Below are 18,187 nucleotides of genomic sequence, written 5' to 3'. Positions count from 1 at the left end.
CACACAGCCCCCACGACCCATGTAGCTGCTTCCTGTGTGTAGTAGACTCCTGACCTATTAAGCAGAACCTGGAAACCCACCAGCCGATGGCGCAAGTCAAGGAATCTGCAGCCTACGCAGTGACAGAACCACCTGAGCCTCTAATTCAAACCCTCCACTTGGCTATTCACCAAAGAACCACAGTTGGTTCTATCAATGATGCTGCATACGGTGAGCTCCACTTAAATCTCACAAACAAGACTAGCAGTCTCGACCATTTCCGCTAGCTGCCGAAAACCAGAAAGAATCTCCTCCGATCCAAAGTGACGTACGTCATTGGTACCAACATGAGCCACCATCTACAGTTGGCTGCACCCTGTACTCTTCATGGCGTTCGGAAGCAGACTTTCCACACCTGGAATGTTCCCCCCCCCCTCTGGTATGCAAAGGGAGTGCACACTGGCTTCCTTCCCGTCCTTGGCAGCCATGTTCCTAAGGAGCCCCATTACGTGCCTAACATTGGAGCTCCCAATTACCAGCAAACCCACCCTCTGTGAACACCCAGACCTTGTGGGCCGAGACGCTTCCTCTGGAACAGGTTGGACGACTGCATCCGGCTCAGAGACATCGTCAGCCGCAGATAACACCCGAAACCTGTTTGTCAAACAAACCAGGGAAGCCCTACGATTGACCACTTGGGAAGTTTTGCACTGTCTGACAGACTTTGGAATGATCTCCCAGTCGGCCGTAAGTGAGGAGTCAACCTCAGTGCAGGCAGTCCCAGGGTGGCCTCAGCATTGGACCAAATGGGGGACGTGTGGCATGTGCTCGGCGTGTCTTGCAACCCAGCATCCAACCCCTAATAGTGGAGCCCCTTGGCATCAGCCTCAAGCTGTGTGACGGAAGCCAACGCAGCCTGGAGCTGTGAGCGAAGGGTCGCCCACTCAGCTCACATCTGTACACAGCAGTCACAGTTCCTATGCAATACTGCAATCACTCCCATTTGAAGCTCATAAAAATATACAACAAACGAATGGTATACTCGGCTTACTAGCAGCAGGAATTCGAAGTGCTCTCTCACTAACGGTCTAAACAACACTGAGCTACACTAACAAAAAACAAACAAAAGCCTGTACGATTCGATGGTCGATATAAGGGTCGATAGCAACAGCTGTACAGTACACTACACTGTTGTTAAAATAAATGTTTCTGCGTAGTAAGCACACGAACACACAACAAATTACAAAAATAATCTAGTAACTACACAACTGTCTAAATAAGTAAGTCGCTCCTGCTGGAAGATCGTAAAAATATACAACAAACGAATGGTGTACTCGCTTCCTTAGCAGCAGGTGCTCTGTCAGTGACGGTCTATCTGACTTCAAGGTTATCGCCTTGGAAACAGCACAACTTAAACCCAAGATCTTTTATCGGTACGTCGACGATACTTTTGTGGTCTGGCCACACACCAAGAACACTCTAATGGAATTTCTCGACCATGTGAACAGCATACACGAGAACATCAAGTTCACACTGGAATTAGAAGAAAATGGGTGCCTACCCTTCCTCGATATCCTAATAAAGAAGAAAACGGACGGCACACTGGGACGCTCTGTCTACCAAAGGAAAACACACACACACACACACACACACACACACACAGAACTGTGTGTTGATAATCCAGGCCAGTTTGGGCATAGCCTTTATTTTCGGCCATTGGAGTTATCCTGAATGGTTATCAGTTTATAGGCATGTCAGCTTTTTTTAACGCATACATAGATAAGTTTTCTCTCCTAACAAAGTTCTCACCGTCACCGCATAGCCCCATTGTTGTCAGTCAGCATCTGCACAATATTTAGCTTGTGAAACATGTGCTTGCAGCACAACGTCCGTTATCGTCCCAGTTCGCGCTCACATGTTCAATACAAGGCCATATTGTCTGTGCATGCGTTTACAGTAGCTTTCACTGCACAGATTCGTGAAGCTTGTGTTTAGCAGCGTGATCCTTTGTGAAATCTTCGATGCGGTGGCAAACTGATTTACATATCAGCGTCGCAATGAGATGTAAGAATGTTTTGTTCTTTGGCAGACAATACACTTCCTTGCCACCTGTAGAACTCTTCGTCTAAGGTTGGGGAAATAACAAAAAAATCGTTCAAATGACTCTGAGCACTATGGGACTTAACATCTATGGTCATCAGTGCCCTAGAACTTAGAACTACTTAAACCTAACTAACGTAAGGACATCACACACATCCATGCCCAGGGCAGGATTCGAACCTGCGACCGTAGCGGTCACGCGGTTCCAAACTGACGCGCTTAGAACCGCATGGCCACACCGGCCGGCGGGGAAATAACAGTTTTTACCTATTTTGTCAGTGCACTTTCAGTTCCATAATGACGCTAAGTATTGTGTGTGTACAAGATAAAATCTGGCAAACACATGCACCATTGTTCTTGTTCAGGATTGTTCCTATGGAACAGAACATCTTTATGAATAGTGAAAACCCTTTTAAACTTTTCATCACCGTTTTGCATAAATTTCGCTCTTACCTTACTCCAGCGTGTCTCTTCCTGCTGTATTTGCTCCTTCTGTTTACACTTGTGGACATACTATAGTCGGAGAGTCTTTTCTTTCATGAACACAGCTGTTTTCACCTTCCTGCTCTAAAAGATCGTTAAATTCCTCTATGTCTTGTGGTAATCGAGAAAGAGCATCAGCTGTTAGGTTCTGGTTTCCTTTTATATACACTATTTCAAAATCGAATTCTTGAAGATAGATAAACCACTTGGCTATCCGTCGGTGTGGCAATTTACAAATTAAATTATTGATAATTTTTTTACGAGCTTCATTTCTGTTTTGTTTGCATTCACAATCTATTGATTTTTTGCGAAGCAGCAACTGAACATGCATCGAAATTGAGGCAAGTTTTCCGAGGTCTCAGTGCCTATTGTGCAACCATCAATAATAAGAACTGTGTGCTAGGACCAAAACTGAAAAGTGAAACTCCGTGCTACTTACGAAGAATTAAGGAGATTTTTGAAAACGGTAAATTTTTGCTGTTGACACCTACCCAGGACAGAAGAACTACAAGAAGCTCTCACAGCAGCGCTCATAGCCACCAAGAATGACACGGACAAGCACAATCTCATTTGGTCGCCTTAAATGCAATAGGCTGTCAAGGCAGTGAAGGAAAACATAGTCAATGAGACACTTTTAGCACATTCTGTTCGCTCGGCATCTTTGGCTAAATTGTGGTAGATGCCAGTCAGACAGCAATACGTGCAGTCTTGCAACAATATGTTAACTTTGCTGGGCACCCCTTGTATTCTTTCCAGGAAACTGAGTGCACAGTGGAAAAAAAAGTGTGCATGTGAAAGAGTTTCTGGCAGTTGTCGAAGCTATCGGGCACTTCTGGGCATGAGGCTAATGATTTCACTATACCCACTAACCATAAACCACAATGCAATGAATGCAATTCTTTGAGACAGCACAGGCAAATAAAATGTATAGCACAAATCATGATTGACGTATGGCACCCATCAGCATCTGCTTGTGTCTGCAGCCAGAGAGTCATGCCAGAATTTGCTGGTGGCGGTCATTGTTGAGTATTGTCGTTGCTGTGGAGCTGTGAAAAGTCTTTGCCCAGAATAACTTGTTTCACCCTCATATTGTATTCATGTGAAATCATCGATGACTGCGTCTGAAGCCGTAATTTAAGTAACCTGAGCATCTGAAATATGCTGGCACGCATGAGAAACAAGTGGATTGATTCATGGAGAGGTCTTCACAGCAGGCATGGTGTCCTGCTGCCCAATCTTTCATGGTAAATTACTTGGCATAGTTGTTACTCTGGCGTCTTGGTGCATTGGTGGAGGAACACTCCCTTTGCGGTGGTGGATTTGCCTTCAGCTGGAGGTGGTTATATGACTTTATGAATAATGCTATGTCGCTTAGTAAGAACATGAAATGGAAGTATTAATGGTGATTCCAGAACTGTTAGGTTAGGTTAATACTAGTTCCATGGATCATGAATACGATGTTTCGTAATGATATGGAATGTGTCAAATTTTCCAATACATGACATAATTAAGTTAATTTAACAACATACTTAAGTTAATATAACTACTTTTTCGTTTTTTGTGTTTTTTTATTTTTATTTTTTTATTTTTATTTTTTTATTATTATTTTTTTAAATTTATATCTAAAAATTCCTCTATGGAGTAGGAGTTGTCATTCAGAAATCCTTTTAATTTCTTCTTAAATACTTGTTGGTTATCTGTCAGACTTTTGATACTATTTGGTAAGTGACCAAAGACTTTAGTGCCAGTATAATTCACTCCTTTCTGTGCCAAAGTTAGATTTAATCTTGCATAGTGAAGATCTTCCTTTCTCCTAGTATTATAGTTATGCACACTGCTCTTACTTTTGAATTGGGTTTGGCTGTTAATAACAAATTTCATAAGAGAGTATATATACTGAGAAGCTACTGTGAATATCCCTAGATCCTGCAGGATGTCTGCAGGATGATCTTGGGTGGACTCCAGCTATTATTCTGAGTACACGCTTTTGTGCAATAAATACTTTATTCCTCAGTGATGAATTACCCCAAAATATGATGCCATATGAAAACAACGAGTGAAAATAGGCGTAGTAAGCTAATTTACTAAGATGTTTATCACCAAAATTTGCAATGACCCTTATTGCATAAGTAGCTGAACTCAAACGTTTCAGCAGATCAGCAATGTGTTTCTTCCAATTTAATCTCTCATCAATGGCCACACTTAAAAATTTTGAATATTCTACCTTAGCTATATGCTTCTGATTAAGGTCTATATTTATTAATGGCGTCATACCATTCACTGTACGGAACTGTATGTACTGTGTCTTATCAAAATTCAGTGAGAGTCCGTTTACAAGGAACCACTTAGTAATTTTCTGAAAGACAGTATTGACAATTTCATCAGTTAATTCTCGTTTGTCAGGTGTGATTACTATACTTGCATCATCAGCAAAGAGAACTAACTTTGCCTCTTCATGAATATAGAATGGCAAGTCATTAATATATATTAAGAACAACAAAGGACCCAAGACTGACCCTTGTGGAACCCCATTCTTGATAGTTCCCCAGTTTGAGGAATGTGCTGATGTTTGCATATTATGAGAACTACTTATTTCAACTTTCTGCACTCTTCCAGTTAGGTACGAATTAAACCATTTGTGCACTGTCCCACTCATGCCACAATACTTGAGTACAGTGTGAACTCGATGATCGTGAACAATGTTGTTGGTTGTTCTGGTTGGAAGTTTGGTAGCTGAGGTTGAGAATGTGATCGTATACGTGCTCTACAGAAGTTCTGTTGATGATGTGGTGGAATGCTCAGTCTGAGATCAATGGTGGACAAAATTTCATGGACCATATGCAGTCCAGATAGAAAACCAAGAATTTTCTCATGTGATGCAGCTGGCTGGGCCCTGCAAATGTCACTTTCGTCCTTCACACAAATTGTAGGTTGATTTGGGTGAAAGAGAACATTTTGCAAGTCCAAATCGTGGAATGACTTCATTGTCAATGCTAATACTATATCAGATGGTAATACTTGTTACTTTGAAATAGATGCTGCTGGTCATTGTGGGATTACCACTGTAGGAATTCCATTGTGGGTTGTTTGTCGAATGAAGCAGTATACAATTGATTGATGTTAACATGAATTTTATTGAGGAGAAGGGCATGTACAGAAAGATCAGATGTGCACAGTATATGGTGATATATCTCCATGACAAGTAGAATCATTTACAGAAAACTCAGGAAGGCTGGAGTGACAAAGATATGACTCACTGCCGGAGTGATAACTATTATCACTGCCAAAGTGTTATATTTGTGTGATACCCCACGTTAGTGATTTTGATGTGCCCATATATGTTATGAAGAGTGCTTTTGTAATTAATAATCTTTATTGTTGTTAGTTCCTCAGTTCCAATAGTATGTTACAACTTTTTATATACAGATGGTATGTCATAATATCACTTTCACCATTTGGTACTGGGCTTAAGGGAATAGTTTGGTAAATAAATGAAACTATTCCATAATTAATTAATTGGTCTCAAATTTTGAATGTACAATTTGTGCATCTAACTACAGAGTTACTGGTTGGTATATCAAACAGTTCCTGGGAAATTATTATTTTATTTTATTTTTAAGGTTTTTCTGAAAATCTTGTTTGTGTAGTAAATTTACTTTAATGTGCTCCGAAAATTGAAGACTGTATTTAATAATATAGACAAACATTTTTGTGTAAGCTTTTTTGTATGTCTTTTATGATGATCTTAAAATTAATTTTCAAAGTTCTGAATGATTTTATTGAAATAATCAAAACTTTCACGTATCAATGCTTTCTTTTTTAAATTATTTTTTCTAAACTATGCTCAAGAATGTTAATACTGATAGAGTTTTCTCTAAAAATTTCATCCAATTTAGTGAATTTTTACTATAATAACGTTATATTTGGATGTCTAGTTTCACAAATTAGTGATAAATGCACTCAGTGATAGACAACACTATCAATCCCCAGTCCTTGCTCTGAAATCGACCTGGGCTGTAAGTTGCTTTTTTACTCTGTTCTGAGCTTCTTTAGCTTGTGTGGCCATCAGTCTGGATGCATAGCTCTTCTTTTTTCAAATTCTATGCACTGTTTGGCCTTTTACTTACTTCTTCACTTGTCTCCATCTTTGCCCCTTCACATCCTTCTTGCTGATAGTGGAGTGGTCTTTGTTGTTCTTGTTGCTTCTGTCAGACAGCACCTTTGGTTGGTTGGTTGATTTGTGGGAGGGGACCAGTCAGCTAGGCCACCAGTCCCATCGAATTAGGGAAGGATGGGGAAGGAAGTCGGACATGCCCATTCAAAGGAACCATCCCGGCATTTGCCTGAAGCTATTTAGGGAAATCATGCAAAATCTAAATCAGGATGGCTGGATGTGGATTTGAACCATCATTCTCCTGAATGTAGCAGCTTTGACTGAACTGTGAAACAGCTTCTGTTACAGTTGGTTCTAGTGTTCCTTTGAATACAATACATCCTATGGGCACTCTGATCAGGTTATACTGTTTAATCATTGATCTGCATTTTGAGTCTTTCCAGCGCTGCATATGGAGAGAAATGTATCAGATGCCATCCTCTCATATAGAGAGATCATTCTAACAACAACAGATGGACTCAATGCAGAATGGATAGCAGTTTTATGTAATTCTGCTTGGCGTGTGCTTTCCCACTGAGAGTCACTTTCCTTCACCACACTTCTTAATCCTATCCCAAGCTGTTTCAAAATGTGATTCACACTCTCTTCCTTCACAATTTCTGCATTTCCATAGATATTCACTTGAACTACTTGTATTTTTTTTCGAATTTCACGAAGTCCTTTCGTATTATAACAATGCGTATACAAATGAACACAATTGAGAAAAAAATACAAAAATTCAGTATTTTCTTACCGGAGTAGTCGCATTGGCAAGAAGCAACATCTACAAAGCAGAGTTAAAAATCGAACAGTGCATACATTGATACATAATCAGTAACAAATATATGAGTTCACAGTTAACCGTGCGACAAAGCTAAGTTCTGTTTTATATAAAACAAAAGCAAATAAGGTATCATTTACTCCACCTAATATTACGGCCGCTAGCAAAAATTTTTAGCACAGTACGACTAACATATTTACAGTGAAATTCAAACAGTACAATACATATATGATACATGACCATGAACACAACCAGCATCTGTCTTAAACGAAACCTTAATAAATGTGGAAGATTTTTAAAGCACCAAATAAGGAACCGAGATGATGAATTGATAATCTGGAAATGCTCCAGTAGGCTTAGTAGTGAACCAAGGAAATGTATCCGGAAGTCCCGATATGAGTTTCACCCCCATGCTGGCTGTCGGTAGATTAGAACTTACGCGGTGAAGTTAGATATCTTTCTGTTTACATGAAGTGCAATGATTGTCCCGACGCGGTTGTTGTGAAAATATAGTGTTTACGAAGTTCTTGCGGGTAGAAATGTGGTTTATTCATGAACCATTGTTGTTGATATTGTTGTCAGTACGGTTATGCTAATTATAGCCCAGTGACTTGCGCGCTGTAACAATGGTACTGTCAAGATGTTAGCGTGTTAACTTTTTTGTGTATTGAATGTTTGTTTCTTAGCGTGACACAGTGTAATGAAATTATTACCATACTTTCTGATGTGATCGTCTTAGAGATGGATCTCAGGATTATTGTTGGTTGCATTTTCACTTTTTATATGAGCTTTTTGCTTTGAATAAATGTGTGCCATCATGGAGGAAGCATCCGCGTATTGTTAATCCAGTTAAATTTTGTTGGATTTGTGTAAGCAAGTGTAATAGTGACGAAGTAGCAAATATTTCTGTTTGTTTTGTTCATTTATTCATCCAGGGAAAATGACAACGAAATAGCTTTTGTCATTTTGGCACCACAATACAGTGAAAATAAATTGCTAAAATGTGTATCACATATACGAGTGTGTTTTCGCGGGGGTACGACAGGCTGTCGACCGAGTCCTTCAGTAAGGAAGTTTCCCAATATTCGCCTGAAATCATTTTAGGAGAAGCACAAAACCGGGTTGCTGGGCACAGCGAGCAAAATCCTCCCGTGTATGACCTGTCTCATTTGGTTGGTGAGATTCCGAATAAGTGTGATGATTGTATTTCGTGTAATTTTACGTGTTTGTTAAAACAGGAGTTCATATTTTAGAGTTAAGTAAGCACTGTAATTGAATGATATTGTTTGTTCAACCCTTACATATATGATAAGGATTGTATTTAATTAATTAGGTTGATAGCATATTTAATACCAAAAGAAGTCCGGAGAACGGCTTTAGTTGTGACGTGTTAAGTTCCTTGTTGATAATTGCATACCGCCAATTATGCCACTATGTGGCAGTTGTCTTTCTTGTGCCGTAGTAACCACAATTTTCTGTTTCACCGCCACCACCATTTGCCATGTACAGATGAGTAACGGTCTCTTTAGGCATTTTCATGGATTTTGCCCAGTTTGTTCAAGTGGCTCATTAAACAGTAATGTCGTTTCTGTGCAATTTTTGATACTAGTTAATAAGATTATACTTTATTTCTTGTCTGTCTCGTTTGTTGTTAAGTAGAATAATTTCTGCATTGTTTCAGTTGGTGAAATTGTATCAATTTTCCTGCAGCTGTTATGTTTTCTATTGAAACCGAACAATGTATAGGTGCCATTTTATTATTTTTACCATATCTCGAAAGGCTTGATGTGGCTCGTCAGATGTTAAGTTACTTCTAGGCTGTCATTACTTCCATTATGTACTCCCTGTGTCTGTCATTCAGCTCTTTTGACCTCTACAAACAGTTTATAAAATCTTGGAAAGCTTGCACAATTTTCCTCACCTGCTGCCTTCTTGACTGGTGAAATGGGGTATTTGTACAACATAAACCCTCTCATGGCGTTTCTTATCTCTTGCTTGCAACTCTCACTTTCTCTTTCTTCATACCTGGAACATGTTTTGGAATTTTCATAAATATCTTTGTTAAATAATAACACATTGCTAATATTGTTGATAAACAAAAAAATTAATGTATTATATGAATCAAAAATTTTGCTGTATGTATGGATCTGAGAAATCTCTTACTTCTAGTATTGCTGCTGAATGATATTAGGTCGGTCGCAGGTTCGAATCCTGCCTCGGGCATGGGTGTGTGTGATGTCCTTAGATTAGTTAGGTTTAAGTAGTTCTAAGTTCTAGGGGACTGATGACCAAAGAAGTTAAGTCCCATAGTGCTCAGAGCCATTTGATATTAGGTACTGGTAATGTGAAAACATTCTAAGCTGTCCATACAAGTTAATAAGGGAAAAAAGGGTTTCTATTTGATCCCATGTATCTGAAAGCTGTTTGGTGGGATGTTGATGAGCCCAGACAAGCAATCTGTATCCCAGGTGACAGTATTACTGTAGTAGATGTAAGCTAATGTGACAGGCTACATTAAGAAATATACAAAAACTTGAGGTTTGAAAAGTTATGAACAGTTCAAATATGAAGAAGTAATTAAGTGCAGCCAATGGTATGGGGAAAAGTACAAAATGTTAACATTGTCGAATCAAGATTTATCTCTGATATTCTATATTTATTTAGTTTTAATTTTTTGAAGCATGACACTTTTTCAAATGTCATGTTTAAGTGTACAATGTACATAAAGAACTAAATAATAAAAAAATTACACTGTTTTAAGAGGGTAATGAATAATGTGATAACTGTGCTGATAGACCAATAGTCATTAACATGGCAGAGATTTGAGCCCCAAGAAATAATTCTGAAGAAATAATCACCGGATGGTTTCACTAACAACACGAAACAGTTAACAAAGCAAAAAACAAAAAACTGAGATGACATGACAGAAAAAAAAAAATTATTTGTAAACCTAACAAAAGAAGAAGGTCTACAAGAGAAACATCATAATAACCGAAGACACCTTGTACAGGACATATGAAGCCACATTTCAAGGAATATACTGTTGGCTTGTGTTATTCACTGGACCTGGTATAACAGTGTTGTTAGGTTTGTGTATTTAATGCAATGATGCTGGTGATAGTAGTAACTGATAATATAAAAGTTTTTTGGAGACTACTATAATGTTACCACCCCACGGACCTTGCCGTTGGTGGGGAGGCTTGCTTGCCTCAGCAATACAGATAACCGTACTGTAGGTGCAACCACAACAGAGGGGTATCTGTTGAGAGGCCAGACAAATGTGTGGTTCCTGAAGAGGGGCAGCAGCCTTTTCAGTAGTTGTAGGGGCAACAGTCTGGATGATTGACTGATCTGGCCTGTAACACTGTCCAAAACGGCCTTGCTGTGCTGATAGTGCGAATGGCTGAAAGCACTGCGAAACTACAGCCGTAATTTTTCCCGAGAGCATGCAGCTTTACTGTATGGTTAGATGATGATGGCATCCTCCTGGGTAAAATAATCCAGAGGTAATATAGTCCCCTATTCGGATTTCCGAGCGGGGACTACTCAGGAGGACGTTGTTACCAGGAGAACGAAAACTGGCGTTCTACGGGTCGGAGCGCAGAATGTCGGATCCCTTAATCGGGCAGGTAGGCTAGAAAATTTAAAAAGGGAAATGTATAGATTGAAATTAGATATAGTGGAAGTTATTGAAGTTCTGTGGCGGTAGGAACAAGACTTCTGGTGAGGTGAATACAGGGTTATAAATACAAGAGCAAATAGGGGTAATGCAGGAGTGGGTTTAATTATGAATAAAAAAATAGGAATGCGGGTAAGCAACTACATACAGTATAGTGAACGCATTATTGTGGCCATGATAGATACGAAGCCCACACCTACCACAGTAGTACAAGTTTATATGCCAGCTAGCTCCGCAGATGATGAAGAGATTGATGAAATGTATGATGAGATAAAAGAAATTATTCAGATAGTGAACGGAGATGAAAATTTAATAGTCATGGGTGACTGGAATTATATAGCAGGAAAAGGAAGAGAAGGAAACGTAGTAGGTGAATATGGAATGGGGGTAAGGAATGAAAGAGTAGGCCACCTGGTAGAATTTTGAACAGAGCATAACTTAATCATAGCTAACACTTGGTTCAAGAATTCATGAAAGATTGTTGTATGCATGGAAGAATCCTGGAGATACTGGAAGGTTTTACAGATAGATTATATAATGGTAAGACAGAGATTTAGGAACCAGGTTTTAAAATGCAAGACATTTCCAGGGGCAGACGTGGACTCTGACCACAATCTGTTGGTTATGAACTGTAGATCAAAACTGAACGAACTGCAAAAAAGTGGAATTTAAGGAGATGAGACCTGGATAAACTGACAAAACCAGAGTTGTAGAGAGTTTCAGGGAGAGCATTAGGGAATGATTGATATGAATGGGGGAAAGAAATACAGTAGAAGAAGAATGGGTAACTTTGAGAGATCAAATAGTGAAGGTAGCGGAGGATAAAGTAAGTAAAAAGACGAGGGCTAATAGAAATCCTTGGGTAACACAAGAGATATTGAATTTATTTTATAAAAGGAGAAAATGCTGTAAATGAAGCAGGCAAAAAGGAATACAAATGTCTCAAAAATGAGATCGAGAGGAAGTGCAAAATAGCAAGCAGGGATGGCTAGAGGACAAATGTAATGATGTAGAGGAGTATATCACTAGGGGTAAGATAGATACTGCCTACAGGAAAATTAAGGAGACCTTTGGAGAAAAGAGAACCACTTGCATGAATATCAGGAGCTCAGGTGGGAACCCAGTTCAAAGCAAAGAAGGGAAAGCAGAAAGGTGGAAGGAGTATATAGAGGGTTTATACAAGGGTGATATTCTTGAGGACAATATTATGGAAATGGAAGAGGATGTAGATGAAGATGAAGTGGGAGATATGATACTGCGTGAAGAGTTTGACAGAGCACTGAAAGTCCTAAGTCAAAACAAGGCCCTGGGTGTAGACAACATTCCATTAGAACTACAGATAGCCTTAGGAGAGCCAGCCGTGATAAAACTCAACCCTCAGACTTCAAGAAGAATATAATAATTCCAGTCCCAAGGAAACCAGGGGTTGACAGATGTGAAAAATGCCGAACTATCAATTTAATAAGCCATGGCTGCAAAATACTAACACGAATTCTTTACAGAAGAATGGAAAAACTGGTAGAAGCCACCATTGGGGAAGATCAGTTTGGATTCCATGGAAATGTTGGAACACGTGAGGCTATACTGACCCTACGACTTATCTTAGAAAATAGATTAATAAAGGCAAATCTACGTTTCTAGCATTTGTAGATGTAGAGAAAGCTTTAGAAAATGTTGATTGGAATACTCTCTTTGAAATTCTGAATGTGGCAGGAATAAAATACAGGGGGCGAAAGGCTATTTACAATTTGTAGAGAAACCAGATGGCAGTTGAAAGAGTCGAGGGGCATGACAGGGAAGCAGTGGTTGGGAAGGGAGTGAGACAGGGTTTAGCCTATCCTCGATGTTATTCAAACTGTATATTGAGCAAGGAGTAAAGGAAACAAAAGAAAAATTCGTAGTAGGAATTAAAATCCATGGAGAAGAAATAAAAACTTTGAGGTTCGCCGATGATATTGTAATTCTGTCAGAGACAGCAAAGGACCTGGAAGAGCAGCTGAATGGAATGGTCACTGTCTTGATAGGAGGAAATAAGATGATCATCAGCAAAAGCAAAATGAGCCTAATGGAATGTAGTTGAATTTAATTGCGTGATGCTGAGGGAATTAGGAAATGAGACGCTTAAAGTAGTAAATGAGTTTTGCTATTTGGGGAGCAAAAAACTGATGATTGTCGAAGTAGAGAGGATATAAAATGTAGACTGGCAAAGGCAAGGAAAGCGTTTCTGAAGAAGAGAAATTTGTTAATATCGTGTATTGATGTAGCCGTCGGGAAGTTGTTTCTGAAAGTATTTGTATGGAGTGTAGCCATTTATGGAAGTGAAACGTGGACGGTAAATAGTTTGGACAAGAAGAGAATAGAAGCTTTCGAAATGTGGTGCTACAGAAGAATGCTTAAGATTAGATGGGTAGATCACTTAACTAATGAGGAGGTATTGACTAGAATTGGGGAGTAGAGAAATCTGTGGCACAACTTGACTAGAAGAAGGGATCGCTTGGTAGGACATATTCTGAGGCTTCAAGTTATCACCAATTTAGTATTGGAGGGCAGCATGGAGGGTAAAAATTGTAGAGGGAGACCGAGAGATGAATACCCTGAACAGATTCAGAAGGATGTAGGTTGCAGTAGGTACTGGGTGATGAAGAAGCTTGCACAGGATAGAGTAGCATGGAGAGCTGCATCAAACCAGTCTCTGGACTGAAGACCACAACAACAACTATAATGTTAGTAATTATGAATGATTAGGGAATGAATTGACGGTCCTGCTGTTTAAAATCCAACAAAGTAATGCAAACTGTTTTTTATGAGAAAGTAGGCCTATTTAAATTTTATGCTAGGTAAGTTTGATTCAAGAGTTGTTATGGTGATGAGAAGCTTGTTAAGCTATATTTCACCATTCACACATGGACTTTGGTCTTTTATTCTTAATTTAGCTATATGTCTGCTGTAGTTACCCTTACTTCTAATTTTGTTGTCATGAACATCATTAGGTATTGATGTTTTACAAATAGTTCATGACAAAATTCTCTTTATTTTAATCCATGCATCAGTCCGCACTTCTTTGTGGTAACCTATTAGTAATTTACTGAGGCATAAGTCACTATTAATTTCCACGTCTATAAAGCTATTCAAATGGGTTTTTACTGTCTATGAGTCTGGGGCATACAATCAGACTTTCAGAACTATATAATCCACACAGTCCTAAAAATATAAGGGCAGGCAAGTGTGAGAATTATCACAGAATCAGTTTGAAAGCTCATGCATCCCAAGCTGCTGGTGAGGATAATATACGGATTTATGGAAAAGGAAATTGAGACTCTGTAAGATGGAAGCAAGATTTATGAAAAATCAAGATATATTCATAGGGTTTGTTGACACAGAAAGAGTGTTTGACAATGTGAAATGATGTTAGATGTTTGAATTTTTCAGTTAAATAGATCTAACCTATCCCTAGTGAAAGTGAGTGAGAATTGCAGTAGCTATTAAATCAAATAAACATTCTAATGAGAACACATTATGGAGTAAATCTGAGAAAGAAAAAAAGAGTTGAGGATTGCAGAAATGAGATGGCCAATAAACTTAACATCAATATTGGGGACGTTGAACTGATGATGTGTAGTAATTCTATTACCTTGGAAGGCAAGTAGCACAAGACAGAAGAAGCAAGGACATAAAAAGCAGGCACCACAAAGAATGTGCTCCTGCTCAAAAGAAGCCTACTAATATTAAACATCAATCTTAATTTGTTGAAGAAATTTCGAACAATGTTCGTTTGAGGGCATTATTGTATGCAAGTGAGGCATGGACTGTCAGAAAACTGGAAAAGAACAGAATCAAAATATTTTTATGATTTGATCTATAGAAAATTATATAAAGTGATAAGTTAAGAAATGAGGAGGTTCTTTGTAGAGTTGGTGGGGAGAGGAACTTGGGGGAAACATTGACAAGAAGAAGGGGCAACATGATAGGACATGTACCGGATGATCAAAAAGTCAGTATAAATTTGAAAACTGAATAAATCACAGAATAATGTAGATAGAGAAGTACAAATTAACACACTTGCTTGGAATGACATGGGGTTTTATTAGAACCAAAAAAATACATAAGTTCAAAAAATGTCCGACAGATGGCGCTTCATCTGATCAGAATAGCAATAATTAGCATAACAAAGTAAGACAAAACAAAGATGTTGCTCTTTACAGGAAATACTCAATATGTCCACCATCATTCCTCAACAATAGCTGTAGCTGAGGAATAATGTTGTGAACAGCACTGTAAAGCATGTCTGGAGTTATGGTGAGGCATTGGTGTCGGATGTTGTCTTTTAGCATCCCTAGAGATGTCGATCGATCACGATACACTTGCGACTTCAGGTAACCCCAAAGCCAATAATCGCACGGACTGAGGTCTGGGGACCTGGGAGGCCAAGCATGACGAAAGTGGCGGCTGAGCACACAATCATCACCAAACGACGTGTGCAAGAGATCTTTCACGCGTCTGGCAATATGGGGTAGAGCTCCATCCTGCATAAACATCGTACGTTCCAGCAGGTGTTTATCAGCCAGGCTGGGGATGAACATTTCGGCGTACCTCTCACCCGTCACGGTAGCAGTTACAAAACCAGAATAACGTATTTCTTCGAAGAAAAAAGGCCCGATAACAATAGATGTGGTAAATCCAACCCATAACGTGACTTTCTTGTCGTGCAATGGAGTTTGCACGGCAGTTCTAGGATTTTCGGTAGCCCAAATTCTGCAGTTGTGGGCGTTGACAGACCCTCAGAGTGTGTAATAAGCTTTGTCGGTCCACAACACATTACTCAACAAATCGTCATCTTCCGCCATCTTTTGAAATGCCCACACCGCAAATGCCCTCTGCTTCATTAAATCACCAGGTAACAGTTCATGATGCTGATGGATTTTGTACGCATAGCATTGGAGAGTACGCCTAAGTGCCAAGCAAACAGTAGTGTATGGAATGCCGGTGCGACTGTGCGAGCGCTGACTTCCCCGTGCATAGACGAACCCACTACAGTCTCCATCTCTTCCTGAAATGTCTCAGCGGCATTACGCCTTGTGCTCGCTCGGCTGCTATGGGGTCTATCGTCCAAACAACCCATGGCTTCGAACTTCGAAATCATTCTTGCCACAGCTATATTTGCCAACGGACCTGTACCCGTTCGAATCCCCTTCCTATAGCGATAGGATCGTAATGCTGAACTAGCACATTCCCCATTCTGATAATACAGCTTCACTTAAAGCGCCTCTTCAGGTAACGTCAACATGCTGCGACTGCTGGCGCATCTGATTCTCTCTCTCATTACAGCTCCTTTTATACACAATTTTCATGCGCAGTCACTGACGTTTTGCTGTCCAGCACCATCTGTCGGACATTTTGTGAACCTTTTTTTCCCCCTAAGAAAACCCCATGTCATTTCAAGCATGTGTGTCAATTTTTACCTCTCTATATACATTATTCCATGGTTTATTAAGTTTTCAAATTTATGCTGACTTTTTGATCACCCGGTATTAAGATATCAAGGAATAACTTCTGTGGTACTGTAGAGGGTAAATAAAATAGGCGAAGACAGAATGGAATATGTCCATCAAAGAATTGAGGATTTTCAACATAAAACTCGGAACACCCTATGGTATAGTTTCTTATGCAAGCCGATACATATGGATCTGTACCCACAAGGGGACAACTGTCATCATACTGTGCTGACCAATGGTGCCTCAAATCTCAAAAAAGTTTTTCAGTATAAAGGCTATCCACCAAAGAAAGCCCGCAGGGCTTTGCGATTCAAACTGAAGATGAGTATTTCACCTGAAGAAACTGAAGAGAGAAGTTTCAAGCCTGTCACCTTCCTACTATTTGTAGGTTGTATGCTCGCAAAGCATAAAGTGAATGTTATTTTTCTGCAGTCACCAAAGGTACATAGCCACATTCGTTGGCTTTGTGAAGGATAGTTGACTCTACAGGTTGACTCTACAGAAGTCAGGCACGTGTAAGATTCCCTGTCTTTGTGGCGTGTCATATAATGGACATACATCTGCATCTATACTCCACAATTCACCTTGTGGTGTGTGGCAGAGGGTACTTTGTGTACCACAGTTACTTCCCTCTTTCCTGTTCCAGTCACGAATAGTGTGAAGGAGAATGATTGCTGTTAAACCTGCGTGTCGGCTTGAATCTCTCTAATTTTATCTTCATGACTTTTTCACAAGATATAGGAGGAAGCAATATATTTTTTGACTCTTTTAGAAGTGTATGCTCTTGTAAGTTCAACAATTAAACAACACTGTGATGCAGGAGCCCTCTCTTGCAGCGTCTGCCACTGGAATTGGTTGACCATCTCTGTAATTCTTTTGTGCTTACTAAATGAACCGGTAACAAAAGGTGCCACTCTTCTTTGGTTCTTTTCTATTTCCTCTTTTCAGTCCTATCTGATTGGGATCCCATTCTGACACGCAATATATTGGTTGAATGAGTAATTTGTAAGCTACTTCCTTTGTCGATAGACTTCATTTGCTGAGAATTCTCCTAATGAATCAGTCTGGCATCTGCCTAACTCGTGATTAATTTTGTGTGGTCGTTCCATTTCAAATCACTCCATATGCATACTCCTAGATATTTTATGGAAGTAACTGGTTCCAGTGATTGTTCTCCTTTTTTGCAATAAAATAATTTTGGGTCTTTCTGTGTATGTATTTGCAGTATGTTAAATTTTTTTATGTTGAGGGTCAGTTTCCATTCCATGTAGCATGCACTGGTCCTCTGCATACTTTACATGCTGTTCGAGAATGTTCAGTGGAACATTAATGCTATAACTGCCTGCTACAGCCTGCTAAATATGCAGTGACTTAGAACAGCAGTCAGTGAAGCTACGCTATTGACTACGTGAATGTCCTCATTTTAACATTTGTTTCATCATTTTGGGATCTGGTTGTCAGGGAAGCCATTGAAATATGTTTTGATGAGCAATTTAATTGTCGATGGTTTTAACCTCGAA

General features: G+C 39.4%; 1 protein-coding gene across 4 annotated transcripts in view; it reads left to right on the top strand.

Annotated features, from left to right (window-relative positions):
• The first annotated feature begins 7,975 nt into the window (after positions 1-7,975).
• LOC126162965 (uncharacterized) overlaps positions 7,976-18,187 on the top strand; it is a 157,402-nt gene continuing 147,190 nt past the window's right edge. The window contains exon 1 of one of the 4 annotated variants that reach the window (XM_049919804.1): positions 7,976-8,125. In XM_049919804.1, coding sequence (XP_049775761.1) covers positions 8,123-8,125 — 3 coding nt within the window. In that variant the 5' untranslated portion in view covers positions 7,976-8,122. Of the gene's footprint in view, positions 8,126-8,160; positions 8,673-9,029; positions 9,073-18,187 lie in introns of those variants that run through there. The other 3 variants (XM_049919802.1, XM_049919803.1, XM_049919805.1) reach the window with 3 other exon arrangements.

This window comes from Schistocerca cancellata, chromosome 2, assembly GCF_023864275.1.
Source record: "Schistocerca cancellata isolate TAMUIC-IGC-003103 chromosome 2, iqSchCanc2.1, whole genome shotgun sequence".
Classification (NCBI taxonomy): Eukaryota; Metazoa; Arthropoda; class Insecta; order Orthoptera; family Acrididae; genus Schistocerca; species Schistocerca cancellata.
This window is presented reverse-complemented; position numbering and strand designations above follow the sequence as displayed.